The 17,938-nt window shown below is 41.2% G+C and overlaps 1 protein-coding gene across 1 annotated transcript in view; it reads left to right on the forward strand.

The window, feature by feature from the left end:
• sema3h (sema domain, immunoglobulin domain (Ig), short basic domain, secreted, (semaphorin) 3H) overlaps positions 1–17,938 on the forward strand; it is a 189,698-nt gene that overhangs the window by 69,695 nt on the left and 102,065 nt on the right. Inside the window, exon 2 of the mRNA XM_034171745.1 lies at positions 13,182–13,336. Coding sequence (XP_034027636.1) covers positions 13,182–13,336 — 155 coding nt within the window. The remainder of the gene's footprint in view (positions 1–13,181; positions 13,337–17,938) is intronic.

Below are 17,938 nucleotides of genomic sequence, written 5' to 3' on the forward strand. Positions count from 1 at the left end.
TGTATATGGATGGGGATGACGGTGTGTGTGTGTGTGTGTGTGTGTGTGTGTGTGTGTGTGTGTGTGTGTGTGTGTGTGTGTGTGTGTGTCTCCTTTCCTTTCCAGAATAAACAGATCCTCCTATTCGCGAAATTGCTTTGATGTCTTGGAAAAACAATCCATTATTCCATACTGCCCGCTGTGCTTGAGCCAAAGAGTTGATGAGAGGTGTCAGCCAATTTATTCATGCCTCCGTGTGTGTGTGTGTGTGTGTGTGTGTGTGTGTGTGTGTGTGTGTGTGTGTGTGTAAAGCCAGCACTCACCCCTTCCTCACAAATTATGTCAGCATGGTTGCTGTTGCCAAGGCAACTGTCCCATGAGTATGGGTGGGGCAGGTGCAGCTGGTGTTTGAGTACAGAGTCAGTGCATTTGTGGAGAAAAGAATGTGGGCTTTTGTTTGTTTGTTTGTTTTTTTTGCCACATAGAATCAGACTGTTTCATCATTCCAAATTCAAAAATGTGAAACATTTTAAATGTGGCAAAATTTTCCAGAAATTTAGTGCATTTATTGTTAATGAGATGGACAGAGTGACGTACCGCTGACTGCAGCGATTGTTAATATTTTTGCATTTATGTATCATGGTTGTTGACTAATCACAGCTCCGCCTCCTTTTTGCTTTGAACAAACTCAAATTTCCAAAGCACCACTGGGCTAGTTCTGTCATCCCGGGTAACCAAAGTAGAATTTAAGAATGGGGAAAAAAAAATTAAATTCAGCAGTAATCTTTGATCTATATCTTGCTTGATATCTCCCCGCAACTCTTGAATCTTTCTTAATGACTTTATTACATGGCTACAATCAAATCTTGGGTCTAATAACAAAAGAATATATGATCGTTATTAGAGATTAGATTATATTAGATTATATAGAACTTTACTGATCCCTTGGAATGACTGCACACAGAGCATCAAAAGTGAAAGTAAAAAAGAAAACCAGTTTGCAAATATAAATACCAGACATACTGATCAATACTGGTTTCTGGTGACTACTGTTCCTCTCATTCCCGTCCCCTGTCTTCCTGTTACTCCTCCTCCCCCTGAGTGAGGAGTTGTACAGTCTGATGGCCTGAGGGATAAAGGAGTTTTTCAGTCTGTTGGTCCTGCACTTGGGAAGGAGCAGTCGTGTGCAGAGGGTGACTGGTATCGTTCATAATGTCCAGCAGTTTGTCCGGTGTTCTCTTCTCGGCCACCGTCACCAGAGAGTACAGCTTCATACCAACCATGGAGCCAGCCCGCCTGATCACTTTGTCCAGCCTGGATGTGTCCTTCTTGGATATGCTGCCCCCCAGCACACCACAGTATAAAAGAGGACGCTGACTACTACGGACTGGTAGAACCACAGGAGTTTCCTGCAGATGATAAAGGACCGCAACCTCCTCAGAAAGTACAGTCTGTTCTGTCCCTTCCTGTGCAGATAACACCAATTCCTCATATTCACTCATTCACAGAAACACCAACACCCAAGTTTCTATCCAAATCAGTAATTTCAGGCTCATCGCTGTGCCCAAGGGCGGAACAGTGTTGCAGTGTCACCTGCAAAAAGGGTGTGAGGTTGGACCCAGACTGTGGAGTAACACTGGTTCTCTCCAGGTACTCCACCTTTGTAGAGAGTTTTGGGTAAATGGAAACAAAGAGCAGAACTTTTATTGTCATTGTACATACACAACAAAATTTGTCTTCTGCATTTAACTGATCCTAGTTAGAGTTGGACATAATTCAACCACGAGGAACAGCGGGCAGCCACAGTCCGCACTCAGGGGCCAACTCTAAATCTAGACATGCCTCTTTGGTCAAGACCAGAGACGCGCATGAATGTGCATGTTTGATGGTGGGAGGAAACTGGAGTGCCCAGAGGAAACCCACACAGACACGGGACGACGTGCAAACTCCACACAGAGGAACTGGGCTTGGGTGGAACCCAACCCAAGACCTTCTGCTGACTCTGATGTTTGTCCATCTGTACAGTATGGATGTGATTGGATGGATGCCTGGTCAGGCAGCACTTCACCAGGAATCAAGCCACCATCTCTGACACAGTTTTAGCAAGTTGTGGTTAAACATACGTGTTTATTTAAACAAAGCTTGGATGCAACCAAGAAGACGAACACTATAGTGCAGCAGATAACTGAAACAATCCTTCACTTGGTGATACAAGCGTCAGATTTGGCATGAATGTTCTTCATAAATCAGTGTTTGAGAAAAAAGTGCGGGCCACTTGAAAATCTAGTATGGCAGCGAGGTAGGGGTCAAAGAAGAATTACACAGGGGTGAAAATTTAAAAATGCTCCAATCATATTGAAAACTATACCACATTATGTGTCTGATCACAAAGATTCCAAAAAGGTATAGTTTGGACAATCTGTGACTGAATGTTATGGAGTTATGGGGTAAAAACAAAAAGAATGGTGACAAAGGTCAGTTTCAGTTTGTACAGGGGTCAAAAGTTAAAATTGCTCCAATTTTGGTAAAAGGTGGTGCAAATTATTGGTTGAGCTAATAGAACTAATAAATGGAATAGTTTTGACTGTGTTGAATGTTTGGTCTCTAAAGTAAACGTCAAACAAGACATGACATGTGACATATGTTACCTCGTAACATGATAACTGAGCATGACACATGGTGCAAACTATTCCTTTTTAAAACCTTATTAACTCAACCAATAAGTTGCATCACATTTTACAAAGACTGGAGCAACTTTAACTTTTGACCCCTGTACAAACTGAAATTGACCTTTGTCACGATTCTTGCTGTTTTTATCCCATAACTCCATAACATTCAGTCATAGATCGTCCAAACTATACCTTTTTGGAATATTTATGATCAGACAACTAATGTATTATACTTTTCAATATGATTGGAGCATTTTTAAATTTTGACCCCTGTGTAATTCTTCATTGACCTCTACCTGGCTGCCATATTGGATTTTCAAGTGGCCCGCACTTTTTCTCAAACACTGATTTATGAAGAACATTCATGCCAAATCTGATGCTTGTACCACCAAGTGAACAATTCTGGCCTAACTTATCTGCTCCACTACAAGGTCAAGTACAGAGCAAAACAGAAGAGAATGTTACTGTTGCCAAATGAATGAAAGAGTGAGATGAGACAAGTCTGCACGCCGAACAGATGGCTGCAAACACTACAGAGGAAATATTTGCACCAAGGTTCAGAAAAAAATGAAACACATTTAATCAAATACCAAGACTATAAATGAGCAGGTACAAAGACGTCAAAGATGAGGGCAACATGAGTGTCAGAGTCTGCCAACAACTGAGGAAGTGCGTTAAATCAGAGTCCATAATTAGGAGATGCAGGTGTGTGTGATTGCTGACTGGGTGCAGCTGGGAAAATCAGAGAGGGAGAGAATAACCGGGCGAATTGATGCAGTGGAGAGAGATTGAAAAAAAAAAAAATAAACACGAATCTAATGAAACTGTGGTAGACCCCCGAGGTCTTTGCACAAGCTGTTTGAACACCCAGCGTGGGCTTACTGATATTTGCCAATAGGTGTGCCACGTCTGCTTTTTTGAAGCGCTTTGTAATACCCCGTAGACGTGTCTGCCACCTGTTGGATGGTTAGTGTATAGTGGATGAATTATGGAAAACAAGAAACCCATGTCTGTGAAGTTACATTGGGCATGCCATGTGTTCATCGCTGTGTTTTGCTTGCTGGCAGGTGTCTTCACATGAGCATGAGAATGGAACATTTCATCTGTCACCAAATTAAATATTTTTTCCATTGATTAAATGAAAAACATTCATTATTTGTTTTATATAACACCTAAAATCTCACCTTGTCATTTGATATTTTATTAATTTTATAAACAAAAGTAAAGGGACTTACATTTTGCTGTTTCACTGGTCCTTTGAGGTCAAGGGTTCCAAACAGTCCAACACAAACTTTAAATAGCAGTCCAATCCAAAATTATTCTCAGTTAACTTGCAAAAACTTAACATCTCTCACCGTCTTAAAATGATGTAGTCCATACCTGATGCTGTGCATTGACTTCGTGTACAGACTGATGTCTACTTTCCTCAGTCCAGCGGAAAATCACAACAGACGTTTGTTGAGCTCTTCATTTGACAGCACTTCTACTTCAGCTAGAGATGTTCCAGCAAATACTGCAAATGCTTCCAGACGGCTTATGGCTTACTGGATTTGTTTTTTTGTGTGTGTGTTAGATGAATAAGCACCATCAATAAGTTAATTCAAATCGTCGTCTGTCACCAAGACACACCCCACTATGTTTGTTTTTAAAATAAGCAGTGTCACCGTGTCAAAGGTTGCAAGAGTGCTAGTGTGAGCACGCGGTCCGTCGATGCCTGATTGCATACATGCAAACGCAATACATTATGTTTTAGTGTTAAGTTGGTCACAGCATGCAATGGTGCAAAACGTGTGGAACTAAAATTGCTCGGTAAGTAGAACAAAATTGCAAATGGGACGAATGATAAATATCGTGTGACATAAAAACCACCAAGCAAATCACAAGGATCTATTTAGGTGTTATATAACATAAACAAGCAACCACAGGGAGTGACAGTGCAGTACATGGGCACATACCAAGCGTTAAGCTTTGATGATCTCAGATGAAGTTCTACCAGAAGAAGAAATGGTTGCAGTTCCTGACTGACCACTTGAGGCTGGCTCAAAAGTGAGCGAGTTCCCTTTCAAATGTTAAAATGTCCAACTTTAAAACATGATTTAATAAACACCTGAACCAGTGATAGCCTGTTAGCTTAGCTGTTTGGAGTCAAAGAGAGGGATGTTTTCCTGCTTATTTTGTCACACACTGAGCCACCAATGCTCTACCCCTTTATACATTAATGAGTTCTTCGTAACGTAGCCAGAATCAGTGCTGCCAACATGGCAACACTTAGACACATATCAACTTCATATCAGCGGTTCGGTTCTCTATGGAAAACCTGTGGGGGACGCTAGGCCAGCTTTGTCCAGTGTAAAGTCTGTGGAAAATACAGGATGAAACAAACACAGCGGGGAAGTAAATACAAAATGAAAGAATAGAACGTGCGGCTGGGGATGACAGGAAAACCTTTTGTCAATACTAAAATGACTAACTCCAAACATTCTTCTTGAATTTGTCAAACCTTTGCAACACCCGTGTTTTGGAAAATTTTGGAACAAGCCTGAAAGTTTTGAATCATTGTGTTTGTTTCTGTGATTTATAGGATCAGTTCACAAAGACATTGTCAGTGTTCTCTGGTCGATTGGACAGTCACCTTCCCTGTAATCACGTACTCATCTGATGGGGATGTTGCACCTGTCTGACTCTTCCTATATCAAAATCAAATGTGTTTTATGTTTATTTTACAGTCAGAATAAATCTGGCTAACTTGAGTCTTGATGGGTTTGCAGATTTACAGTATTATTTCTACAAGAATCGAATTTGTTCCAATTGAATTCTACAAAATGAATAAATGAAAGTTTTTTAAAAAGTCTCTTGTTCAGTCTGTTGAGTTGCTGCCACTGCAGCCGCAGCTTTGGTGAGAGTAAATCATCCAAACATTGTGGTGTTGCCATGCTTTCCAAAAACCTAACAGAATTACACAGTAGACACTGGCAGCCGAGGGAACTGTCAAAAGACCCCATTGAAAAGGCTCCACGCTCTTCACGGGGAATTGAACACTGGTGGAATTCATGCCTTGCTCTTACCACTGAAACCTTTAGCACTTCATCTGAATCACAGTCTTTATGCCACAACAGTGGTGACCTCACTTAATTCAACACACATGGAAAAGATGAGCTTATTCTTCTGTGGTGTAAATACTAGACCCTTTCAGCGTCTGTCACAAGATCCTGTTGGCTCATACTCCTTCACTTTGGTGATTATTAATAATTTGTTGACATTTTGATCAGTTTCTCAAAACCTCACACACAGATCCCGATAACTTGTTTGTCAAACATATCCCATGACATTTCATGTTGACAAGAATCCACTTCTGTTACAGTGATGTGTACCAGTGCGTTCAAACGGAGGTGACGTTAGGTGACTGTGGGTCCATCCGTCTGTCTATAAAGCAAGAAACATCCGTGTGTGTGTGTATGTGGCTGTGTATTGACTGTTTGTCAGATCAACATCAACTTTCAGATATGGCTTGCGCATGGCAAAATGATGTGCATCCTTTATTAGCGCCCCTTCATAAATAGTGCAAAGTTTGGTCGATGTCCGGTTGATTATGGCGAAACAGCGTGAAACAGTTCAAAATTAGAGCACAACGAAACATTGCGCCGATGGGCAGGCGTGCATGAACCTGGTGCGAGAGTTCGTGCATGCACCAGTGTCTTTTGAGCAGGAACAGTGTGACGTGCAGCACATGGCGCCACTTATGTGGAATAAATAAAAAATAAAAAAACAGCTGGTACCTGTGGAACCACATGGCACTGCTTATGTGTAATAAATAAAAACAAAAACAAAAAAACATACCACCCACTGGACGCGAACCGGCACGTTCCAAAACCTCTGATCCACAGTCAGACACTTTACCACTGAGCTATGGAGCTGTCCTTTGAAAGCTGCGGGAAGCTGCCTCATATCAGGAAGGACATGGAAGTATTACAAAAAAAATTATTAAAGTCACACACCATATAAAAACACCACATTTATCAAGTGAGCAATACAAATATGATCCATCTGTTCCTCTGGTGATGATCCATGGTCACAGACATACAGTCATGAAATGACATGAATGAGAAGCAGTGTGCTCTGATGTCCACATCTACTGGTCAGGTGCGTCCAGTCGGCCGTGCGCATGTTCTGCCCGACATGCTTGTGTTGTGGATGGGGCGCCGCAGCACAGACACTGCGTCATGTGGAACAGAGCTCACATGGGTGGCGTGACGGTCAGATTGCCCGCTGTGTGTTCTGATCTGACGGTCCGTTTCAACCTGGGGGGCTGTCAGTGTCCGCTCTGTGCGCATGCTTGCTTGCTGCAGCTTGTCTCCACCACAGCAATATATGTTTTTATTTATGTCCACGTATATACAGCAATCAGACACACACGCCTCACAGTGGACAGTTGTTAGTCCATGACTGTCCAAACACAGTAGGTGTTGTGTAGCTGGAATGTCCAGATCCACAGATTCTCACAGCTGCTTCTGTTGGAAGCCACATTTCCCGTGAGTGGAGCAAACACACCCACGTGTCAGTGTGTGTGTTTGCAAAGTCACACTCGTGGGGCACTTAGACAAATTTCACAGCAGTACAACAGTGATTGTCTGCAGTCTGTTGTCATGCCAAGAGTGGGACTCGCCACACATTTTCTGCCACGAGAGAGTGCAATGGGTTCACACAGCACACACTCTGTCTTTCAGGTACTTACGCCTGAAAGACGCCTCGTACACCTGTTGTAGCAACAGGTGTACAAGGCGTTAGAGGCAGGGATGACATTACACAGTTTGCACACGATTCCTGCATCATGCGCACTAAGTGTGCACTTCATCCAAACTTCACACTATGTGTGAAGGGGCCTTTATGGAAATTTTTGGGATTAATTTTCAAAAACTTTATTTTGATATTAAACCTTTATTTTGACATTGTAACATTAGTACTTCCGAGATGTCACCCTCCATGGTGTCTCTGTCCTGGAAAACCTCTGATGGTATACAGATTTCAGTCAAAATTTGTTTCCATGTTCTGTTTATTTCGTCATATAAAACCTCTAACTTACAGAAAATCTAAATATATATTTTATGGCTTTATTTTGACACAAAGCCATGCTCCTCCAAAACGTGACCCTGTGGAGTAAATCAAGCACACCCCTCTCTTCGTTTAATAGCAGCCGGCATCCTTATTGTTGCATTGTTGCCGCCTTCTGCATCGGTCCGGTATAGCAGCACTAAATCCTCTCGATGAGTCCAGAGTCTTTCAAGTATTTAAAAAGCCAACACTTTCCCCTCCCACTTCATCTTATGGCTAAAATACTTCCTACAGAAACTTCTTTTAGTCCTTACAATGGATTTCTTCAGTTTTTACTCTTTAATAGATAAACCATTCAAAAATGACGAGATATAGTTTGTAAAATAAAATATGTTGAGGCAAAATTAAAACACTGTGCTAAATACTGTACGGGTATAGTCATTGGTTATGATTTTTATTATTTATATTTGAAAGTGCTGCATTCTGGTGATGGCTTTTCACAACAATTTATTTAGAATTCAATTGGTCTGGTGATGGGCAGCACGGTGACTTAATGGTTTGCAATGTTGCCTCACAGCGAGAAGGTCATGGGTTCGATTCCCATCTATGGCGTTTCTGGGTGGAGTTTGTGTGTTCCCCCCATGTTTTTGTGGGTTCCCTCCAGGTGCTCCACCTTCCTCCCACATCCAGAGACACACAGGTTAAGTCAATTGGAAACTTTAAAAATTGTCTGTAGGTGTGCGTGCGGGTGTGAATGTGCTTGTTTGTCTATATGTGGTCCTGTGACAGACTGGTCCTGTCCAGGGTGTACCCCCGCCTCAATGCTCTATGACTTCTTGGATTGGCTCCAGCACCCCCGTGACCCCTAATTGGGCTAAGCGGTTGAAGATGATTGTGTGTGTGGTCTCGTGATGGAATTTGGCATTATTATGTAGTACTGCTCTGGTGATGGTCTTTTTTTAATATCATTTTTTAGCTCCCAATTTTCTATACAAATACAAACTTCCTATGGGCAGTGCACTAGTTTCAATTAAATTTCACTTTAATTCCATCTATTTATATAGCACCAAATCACAACACCCCCCCTCCTTCCCCAAGCAAGCACATAGCCAACAGTGGTGAGGAAAAACTCCTGGCATGTTTTATTTATTTATTTATTTATTTATTTATTTATTTGAGGAAGAAACCTCAAGCAGACCACTCAGAGGGGTGGCCCACTGTTTAGGCCGTACTAACGGTAACAGTAACAATAAACAAGGTACAACAAAGAAGCATTAAACATGTAAAACAAAATCAAAAGTCCAACTGTACACAGCAAAATCACCAGTGTTAAATTAATACTGCCTGCGTACATATGGTTGGTTGCACTCTGCGACCCACGGTTGTTGTAAATGTCCCCATCAGCATCCGTAGAGCAGGATTTACAGGTAAGAATGCAGCTGGACCTTCAACCAGGGGTTCAGCAGGTGGCATTAACACCTGAGGCGTGCTCAGCAGCAGCACCTTAAACAGAGAGAAGGAGAACAGAACCAATCAGCCCAAAATAACAACACAAAAAGCTCTCGCTCCCAGCAGTAAGCCAACAGTCCACCTCTGGACCTCCGTCTACTTCCCAGATGTGGAGAACATCTGCAGGAACGACTTTGTAATTGTCCTCTCAGCCTTTGTGTCTCCATTGTGGTGAAGACCCTGTGGGCTCATGCGGCTGTGTGTGGGGTGATTCTGGTGATTCTTCGACGGTTTCCATTCTTCTGGTCTTTCTCCCGTTGTGCTCGTCTGGCTTGGCGCTTGGTGTTTCTCGTCTTCTCTTGCACGGGTTAACAGCCAGTCTGTCGACCTCGGCCAAAGTTTTTTCAGGGCTGCTCAGACGTGCCGATGCAAGAGCAGGGGCCCTGGAATATTTTCACCCTCGAAACGCCCCTTTTCAGTGGAGATGCTCGAAAAGGTCTCAGGCCCCCCTAGAATACCCCATGAATTCCTACAGACGAACAAACTTGCTCTGTTCTGTTTTGGTCTTGGTGGAGGTGCTTTTCTAGGTTGCATCATAACATCTTATTGCAAAATAATAATAATAAATTTGTCTCCAGCAGGAGTATGTATCAGATGTACCCCCTCAAAGAAGCGAGTCCCCGAGGCAGCTGGGTAATAGGTGCTGTGCACGGTATCTTTTACATGCCGGTGTGCCACCGTTGCCGCTGCTCAGTAATTGTTTGGGAGAAAATTCAGCATGCAGAGCTGGTTAAGCTCAAGGCTGTACCTTCAACTAAACAAGTCAGTGCTCCCGATGTGCCCTGTGGGATTAATTCAGATCAAATCAGTGTGAAGCAAAACAGTTGACATCACCGACCATTTGCAGAATATTAAGAAAGTTCCCAGTGAGATTCCCCACTGAGCTGCAGAAGTTCATCCTTTCTGCTCCACATACAGAACTTCACTCTCTCCTTTATAAACTTTCCTCTCCTACTGCGACAGTTCCTCTGCTTCACATTATTTCTTCATTCCCGTTGAGTCACGTCTCCCTCTTTATTCCTCTTCTGCTAATCCATCTGCTGTATTTTTTGGCTGATCATCAGTGTGTTTGTGGTTTTTCCTTCCTCCATCTTCGGACGCTTGTTTATTTTTTTCTTTGTCATACTGCCTCATCCCGTTTTTAATTCTTTTTTTTTTTTCAAGTTTTTTGGTCTCCTCTGTCATTGTCACTTTCTTCTTCTACTCTCCTTTTGCTCAGCGTTCATCCATCCAATCATTGTTTTACACCCTGTCGTTTATTGCCCTCGTTCCCATCTCACCTTTTATCATCTTTTTCATCATCAACCTTTCTCACCTCTGTCCTCATCCGCAATCCACCGTATCAATCCATCATTTTTTTTACTCAGTGCAATCTTCTCACTCTTTCAATCTATCCTTTCTCACCATTTCCCACTTCCTCCCTCCTCCACCCACCTGTCCATCATTTTTCACTCGCATCATGACGTGTTTTTAACACAATTTTTCTCTACCTGCATCGACCTTTTGCACCTAATCTCCACCTGTCTGCTCCGCTTCATCTTCTTCCCCTCCTCCTCATCATCATCCATCAATATTTATTCATCTGCTGCGTTTTCTTCTTTCTGGTCTTTCTTTGTCTGGCGTCGTGCCATTTTGCTCTCCTCACTTCATCTGCTTCTCTTCATCATCTGTCTGTCACGATGTCGTGTTTTGACATTTTTCCCTTTCTCATCTCCTCTCTGTCTTCGCCTATCAAACCGTTTTCATCCCGCTGTTACTTTGTCATGTCATTTGTCTCATCTACTTTCCATCCTGTTCTTCCTCAATCATCTCCTCCTTCTCCTGTTGACTTTATTCACCTGTGCAGTTTTTAACTCGTACTTCTACTTTTTCAATTTCAATATAATTTTCAATTTATTTTCATTTATATAACATCAAATCACAACAAAGTTGCCTCAAGGCACTTCACACAAGTAAAGTCTAATCTTACCAACCCCCAGAGCAAGCACACAGGTAACAGTGGTAACAAAAAACTCCCTCTGAGGAAGAAACCTCAAGCAGACCAGGCTCAAAGGGGTGACCCTCTGGTTGGGCCATGCTGCAGACATAAATTACAGAACAATTCACAAAACGAATACACACTAAATGGTGCTGGTGGTGCACAGGACAGGAGGGTCTCCAGCACAAATAGCATCTTTGTGTTTTAGTCTATGTGTATAGTGAAATCTTTCAGGCCTATCGGTTGTACAGACCACGCGTATCTTCTCCTTGTAATTCATGGTGGGTAAGTAATACGGACAGATGGACTTGGCAGCTGATCTGTTTTTATTGGCATTGGCCAGTCTTATCTTTAGCCGTGTTTGGGCATCATGTGACATTTTATATTGACCTGTTGTACCTGTCATAATCAGGTGTCATGCACCGTCATTGTACATTCAAGACAGTAACAAGAGAACTCTGCCTGGGTTTGGGTTGGGGTATTTGTAGGGGTTAGGCTTACCCTTGGCCAAGTTCACACCTGGGGCCGAGTTCACATCGTGCCAACTTCTCCTGTGTCCTTCACTTTCATTTCTCTTGCACTTCCTTATTTGTTTACTTATTTGTTTGTTTGTGTGGACAGCAGGAAAACTTCCTGTTTACTGCCACTGAATGCCTATTTTCTACAGGCAGCATCAGATATGTTTTAGCATTAACCTTTGGGCATCACATCACATTTGTTCTGATATATTGATCTGTTGCACTTTCCATAACCAGATATCATGATCTACTAGCCAGTGTTTCTAAATCCAGCTCAAGACTGGCAGGCAGCAGCTTGTAATTCCGTAACTAGCAGCTGTCATTACAAGCACTTTAAAATCAGTCATTCAGTATTTGAACATTACCCAGTACCCGTATTGATTAAAAGTTAATCACATCATCTCTTACATACCAACATGTGACACATTAAACAAAAAAAAGTGCTGGCATTCTTAGTTCTGGCATTATTGTGTCTGAAAGAACGTGAATACACTCACAGACTCAATCACTCAGATTACTTGAAGCATGGAATAAGTGTTAAAACATGCAGTAATGAATGTCAAAAATATAAAACCACAAGTTTTAGGCTTTCATGAAAACATCTTTTTTTAAGTACAAAAGAAGTGTTCACTGTTAGGGTTGTACACGCCAAATATCAACACACCTGGTTGTAGCTCGCAAGAAATTCTGTTTTAGTTTTTACAGAAAGGTCACAGTTTAAACCCAGGAGTGTGTCTGCAGTGAATTCCAGTTCCATTATGATACAAAGAATGAATGTTTTGGAGTGCAGTGGAAAGGATATTTTCATGAGTTGAAAGATGGAATAACTCATGATAGTATTCTTCCCATTGCATGTATGGAAAACATTCATTATTTGTTTTAGATGACACCTTATTAGATCATAGTTAGGGCAAAGTCCACATGCTGTACAGAGCTTGTTCCCATCATCGATGGATTTTAATGGAAAGATACTGGAGTTGTTATACGTGCTGTGACATCACTGGGAGGCAGAGGTGGGATGAAGTCACTGTCAAGTCATCAATCTGCAAGTCCCAAGTCAAGTCTCAAGTCAGCTTGCAAACAATTGGTGGTCATTATGACTTGAGACTTGACTTGGGACTTGCTGATTCATGACTTGAGAGTGACTCAATGGTGACTTCGACCCACCTCTGCTGAGAGGTTTTCCACAAAGACAATTATTTTTGCATTTTTCAGTTCATTCATGTAAAAAAAATTAATTCTATGATTCGGTACGTAGATAGTAATGCTTTTTTTTAATTAGCCCTAGTCAGAACCTTGTTAGCTAATTGAAGATAATCTCTCAGATAGTGCAGATTTCTGATGTGTTCTTTCATTGGATTCCAGATTAAATTCCTTCCATTTCCAAAATATTGTTCTGTACTGCATAGATGTTTACATTCAGCAATTTCAACTGATGCATTCAAATCCTTCATTTCTTCTTTCCCTTCTCCTTGACAGAGCTGATTCAGAACAGCCGTCTGCTGACGTTGCCCCTAGTGGCTGGAGACATACACTCCCTGATGCCTGATGAAGATGGGAGACGCCTGTACATAGCCATGAAAGATAACCTGCTTTCCACCAGTCTGGATGACATAACTCAGAATCCACGCAAGGTCAGAGCAAACACAATGCCACATTCCACATGCTGAACTCTACTCGATTCAGATATTTACTAAAGACTGTAGAAGCAATTCTCCCCATAATCCTTTACTCTTATTAGAATTATTTTCCTTCATTGTTCTTCTCTGTTTGTCACAAACACAATTTAAGATATCATTTTCACAACTGTAAAATTAAGTCACTTTTTTAAGATTAGTTTGGTACTTTCCCAAGTGTCAACACACTAAACAAAATCAATTCTAATAGTAAAAGAATAAACAGTAACAATAAAAGAACATCACAGAAATACACAAAAATCCCCAATTAAAGATCGAATAACAAAAAAATCAAATGGACTGTTTTTATTGTATTGTTTCAGATAACATCAGACATATTGCCCAAATCACATTTATTTGTCCATCTTGCTTATTTTTGGAATTGGACAGTCCTTATGTTGCATACCACAAGCTGGAGGCTTCCTGCATAAATCTACTCTTCACTTCTCCATGTTGCTCTGGGTGAACAATCCGTGACGATCTGACAACTTCTTTTGTCCCAGCAGCGTCATATAAAATCCAATATCTTTCTCCATCTTGTGTATTTTTGAATTTAAGAAACATTGCAGGCTGTGGTGTGCACATGTGCTACACTGAGTTCCAGTGTCGCATGGCTTACACTCTGGTGTGACTTTGATACAACTTTTTCTTCTTCATAATTAATTTTGTTGACAGGTGCGACATACTTCTTTCATCTTCTTTCCACTATTTGAACTGTTTTATTTTTTTTTGGTGGGGGGTAACTGAAGAGGGAAGCTTTGTTTTATTCCTGAAATAGGGGAGCTAGTGCGACAACTAAACAAGTCATAGCATCTTTAACATTGCACAGTTTTCAGAAATCTGTCCTATGACATCACAAAGATCAGGCCTTGATGAAGGCATGTGCTCTGCGAGTGCCCTCTTGTTGTTATGTGGAACATTCTGCTTGGTGAAGGTAATAATGAGTATTAATTATATCCAAATGAATAGTTAGGTTTAATGTAGTTAATGTAATGTTGGTTTGCCAGTCAGTCCGATTGGGTCCAGGGTCAAGACAAGGACAAAGACGGCATCCCGCTGAGTGAAATCAATGCCTTTATCTGTTAGACACCCAATCCAGCTGAGAGACAAACACACTGACAGACAGACAGACACGTTGAGGCGGTAGCTCCACCACTCAGCCAGGCAGGCTGCCAGTGGAAGGATACTGACGGTAGTAGTCATCTCATTACTCATCTCTGTGCTGTAACCTTATATATTTGTACATTCTGTATTTATAGTCTGTGTATACTGTCTCAACTGCAGTTTTTTTTTCCTCTGGGTTGTGGCGATCAACCGCGGTGCCACATTCTCAAGATTTCTGTTTCTTTTCTCTGTTGCAGACATCCCGAGCTTTTTCTCTGTGCCTCTGTGACTTCCTGCATGTATTTCTTTTTTCTTTTTGCAGCTTTAATCATAACACATTGTCACATCCTTCCTGGCTCTATAAAACCGATTTGTAACCGGATTCGTTAGTTGATCCCACTTCAAGGCAACGTGCTGAACTGTTGCCTTTGATTTCATTGTTCTTCTCATTGAACCTCCAGCATTCCTTCGGTGTGAGTCTGAACTCACAAACCACATTAACAAAACCTGACCTGTTGTTACATTGGTTGTTTGTGGGCTTTTTGCTCCATTTTGTCACAAATATTTTTCTCACTTGTCTTTTTTGAAATATTTGATTAGTTCTGTTTTATTTTTTTTATTTATTTTTAGACTTCTCCCTTTCACATAAACCCACATTGTCCTTGTATGTTGTGTAAATGTTTGGCAATGGTACATTTCCATAAACTTAACGCCGCTACCTGCCCAGTGAGAGTGACAGTCCTTTTTCCCGTCTCTGTGTGCGGGTATTTGCCGATAAGGCCGACCACAGCCTCTAATTTAATCTGATCATCTCCTGTCCACACTGTGGGGATGACATCATCAGGGAACGATTACGAGACACCCAGGAATCGTTTACTGAAAGCACCATCATTACTTAGAATAGATATCAGATTTAAACACATGTATTGATTTTTAGGGAGTTCATCCCTCTGTTGGCGGGCTGCCGTCATGGATATATATATCACTCTAGTTCCATTAATAAGTGTTTTTGTACAATTTCACTCAGCAAGGCTTTACTAAACAAAGTGACCATTAATGACAATTTTGTTAATGCTTTTTGAGAGATCTTGTAAAGAATCAAGTCAGCTTTGAGGATTTCTTCCCACAGTATGGAAACATCCGTGAGAATCCGATCCAGCAAACAGGACAGAATTATGTGAGGAGAAGATTGGAATGGTGGAGGGAGTTACAGCAGCTGTCCGGCTATACTGTAGAAACACATCTGGATGAATATGATTGGACGCTGTCAGTCACCTGACCTTTGCAGCTGATAATTTCACCAGTGATTCAGAAACATGAATGAAGGGACTGATGCCAGTGACAGCTGCTGACACATGATCGGGGTGAATTATTTTTTTATTTTTGCATTGCAGAGAGCGATCTCACCAGTTGTCACCTCACTACTTATAACACCCCGCTAATGAGCGTGCAGCGCCATTCAGTGCATGGAACGACTGTTGCTGCAGCAACTTGTCTTTAAAGAAATGCCTAATGTAAACACGGCCGACATTATCCGGCAGCTTGGAACATGGAATGTCAGTCTGGTTGTTGACATTTTTCCCTGTAGTCACTGTTCTGCACAGATGACGGCGTCCTTTTACAGTCATATTGTGCAGTTAATTTTTCTGAAGCGGTCATGAGTCACTGTACATCTGATGCTGTAACATAACCCTCCTCTACTTGGTTGCTCAGGTGAAAATGCCATTTTCAGCCAGTTCAATGTTGAATTTAAACGCACAAGCTGAATATCCAGGTGGTGTGTGTCATTTAATCTTTCAGCACCTGAACCACTGTTATGTGTAAGCAGTCTCAAAAGGTAATGGAGAAGTTAACTGTACACAAATGCTGCTTTCAGCCAAAGTCTTTGTGCATTTCCACAACACTACTTTTAAACCAACTACAATCAGAAATAGAAATAATCACTGAAAATGTATGGTCAGTATGGGCCTACGCAATATCATTTAAATGTCAAATGATTCCAAATTGTATCACCTCTCTGTAATAGGATTATATGTGCAGTATTTCCTTTAAAAAACACCAAACACAACAGAAGGACAACACTGATAATACAGTTTCCAAATAAACACCAGTCAGTCCAAGTATGAACACATCTAATCATCACTATACACTCACTATTTATTTATTTATTTATTTATTTTTAGATAAAGGGCTGTCTCCTGTTACCAATTTCCAAAAAACCAAACAAAAACTTAGCCAAAATTTGCAGTTCTGTTAATAATAACTGATTACACCTGATTACCATGGGCGCAATTTTGTGGGGAATAGGGGGGACATGCCCCCCCCCACCTTTTCAACCAGAGGGGACAGAATATGGTATGTCTCCCCCCCACCTTCTGACATCTTATGTGCAAAACCATGTCAGAATAGTATCTTTGTTTCTGCAAGTTTGTGTTTTTAGCAGCACTGACTTGTTTACAACACCTGTTTCTTGTTTGTCACATTCAGAATTTTCTGGGACTGCATTTACCCAGATTTGAAACCAAAAATAGTTGCCTCTAGGGACTAGTGTCTACACATAAGTATCAATGGACCATATGCTAATTTACTAAATTCTGAAAGTTAGAAAAGGAAATCAGAAAAGCTATCTGGGACCTCAGAAAGCCCATCTGCAATTATTGCTTGATCTCCAAAATCAGTCTATGCAAGCCAAATTATGTTCAGTATGAGTGTTGTCATTAGTGCCACTTCGAAAATTCAATTCATGATAAGTAATTTATCCTAAACTTATGATCGCTTTGATGGCGCTTTTTTCGTTTTTTAAAAAAAAATACATTTATCTGTTTGTTGATTTTAGCCATTTCATGCTGCTGTTATGACAGTGATTGTAGCGCAGTGGTAAAGTTTACGTCTGGTAGTCAGAGCTTTTGTAAATTGCAGGTTCGAATCCCATGAGTGGCATTTATTTTTTTACTAACTATGGTTATTTAATCACAGGGTTCTGTATTGTGTCCCCTTTTATTTATTATTTATATTAACCCAGAGATATTCACTAATTATACAGCTAGTTTTTATTTTATTGTTCTCCACATCAGTGGCGCGATGTGGTGCAGCATGTCTCAGCTCCTCTCACTGTGTTCCTGCTCACACAACACCGTTCCATGCATTCCACCGTTGCAGCGGATTCGTTCACGCCTGCCCGTCGGCTTGATGTTTTTGTGGTTCACTCATACGAGCTGTTCTGCCATGATTCGCTCTGATTTGTACTTATTCGTACTATGTGTGAAGGTGCCCTTAACGATGTTGATACTGAGAGTCTTGAAGCGTTGGCACAGTGAATGTCATGAATGAATTGGCAGAAGGGGGAGATCTGCCACCCTTTTCATAGGGATCCCTGTTCTCCACTCAAATTATTCTCAGCTAACTCTGATTGGACACAATTCCTATCTCTAAATCTAATTAATTCTCAATCAAAAT

Source organism: Thalassophryne amazonica, chromosome 6 (assembly GCF_902500255.1).
Source record: "Thalassophryne amazonica chromosome 6, fThaAma1.1, whole genome shotgun sequence".
Lineage (NCBI taxonomy): Eukaryota > Metazoa > Chordata > Actinopteri > Batrachoidiformes > Batrachoididae > Thalassophryne > Thalassophryne amazonica.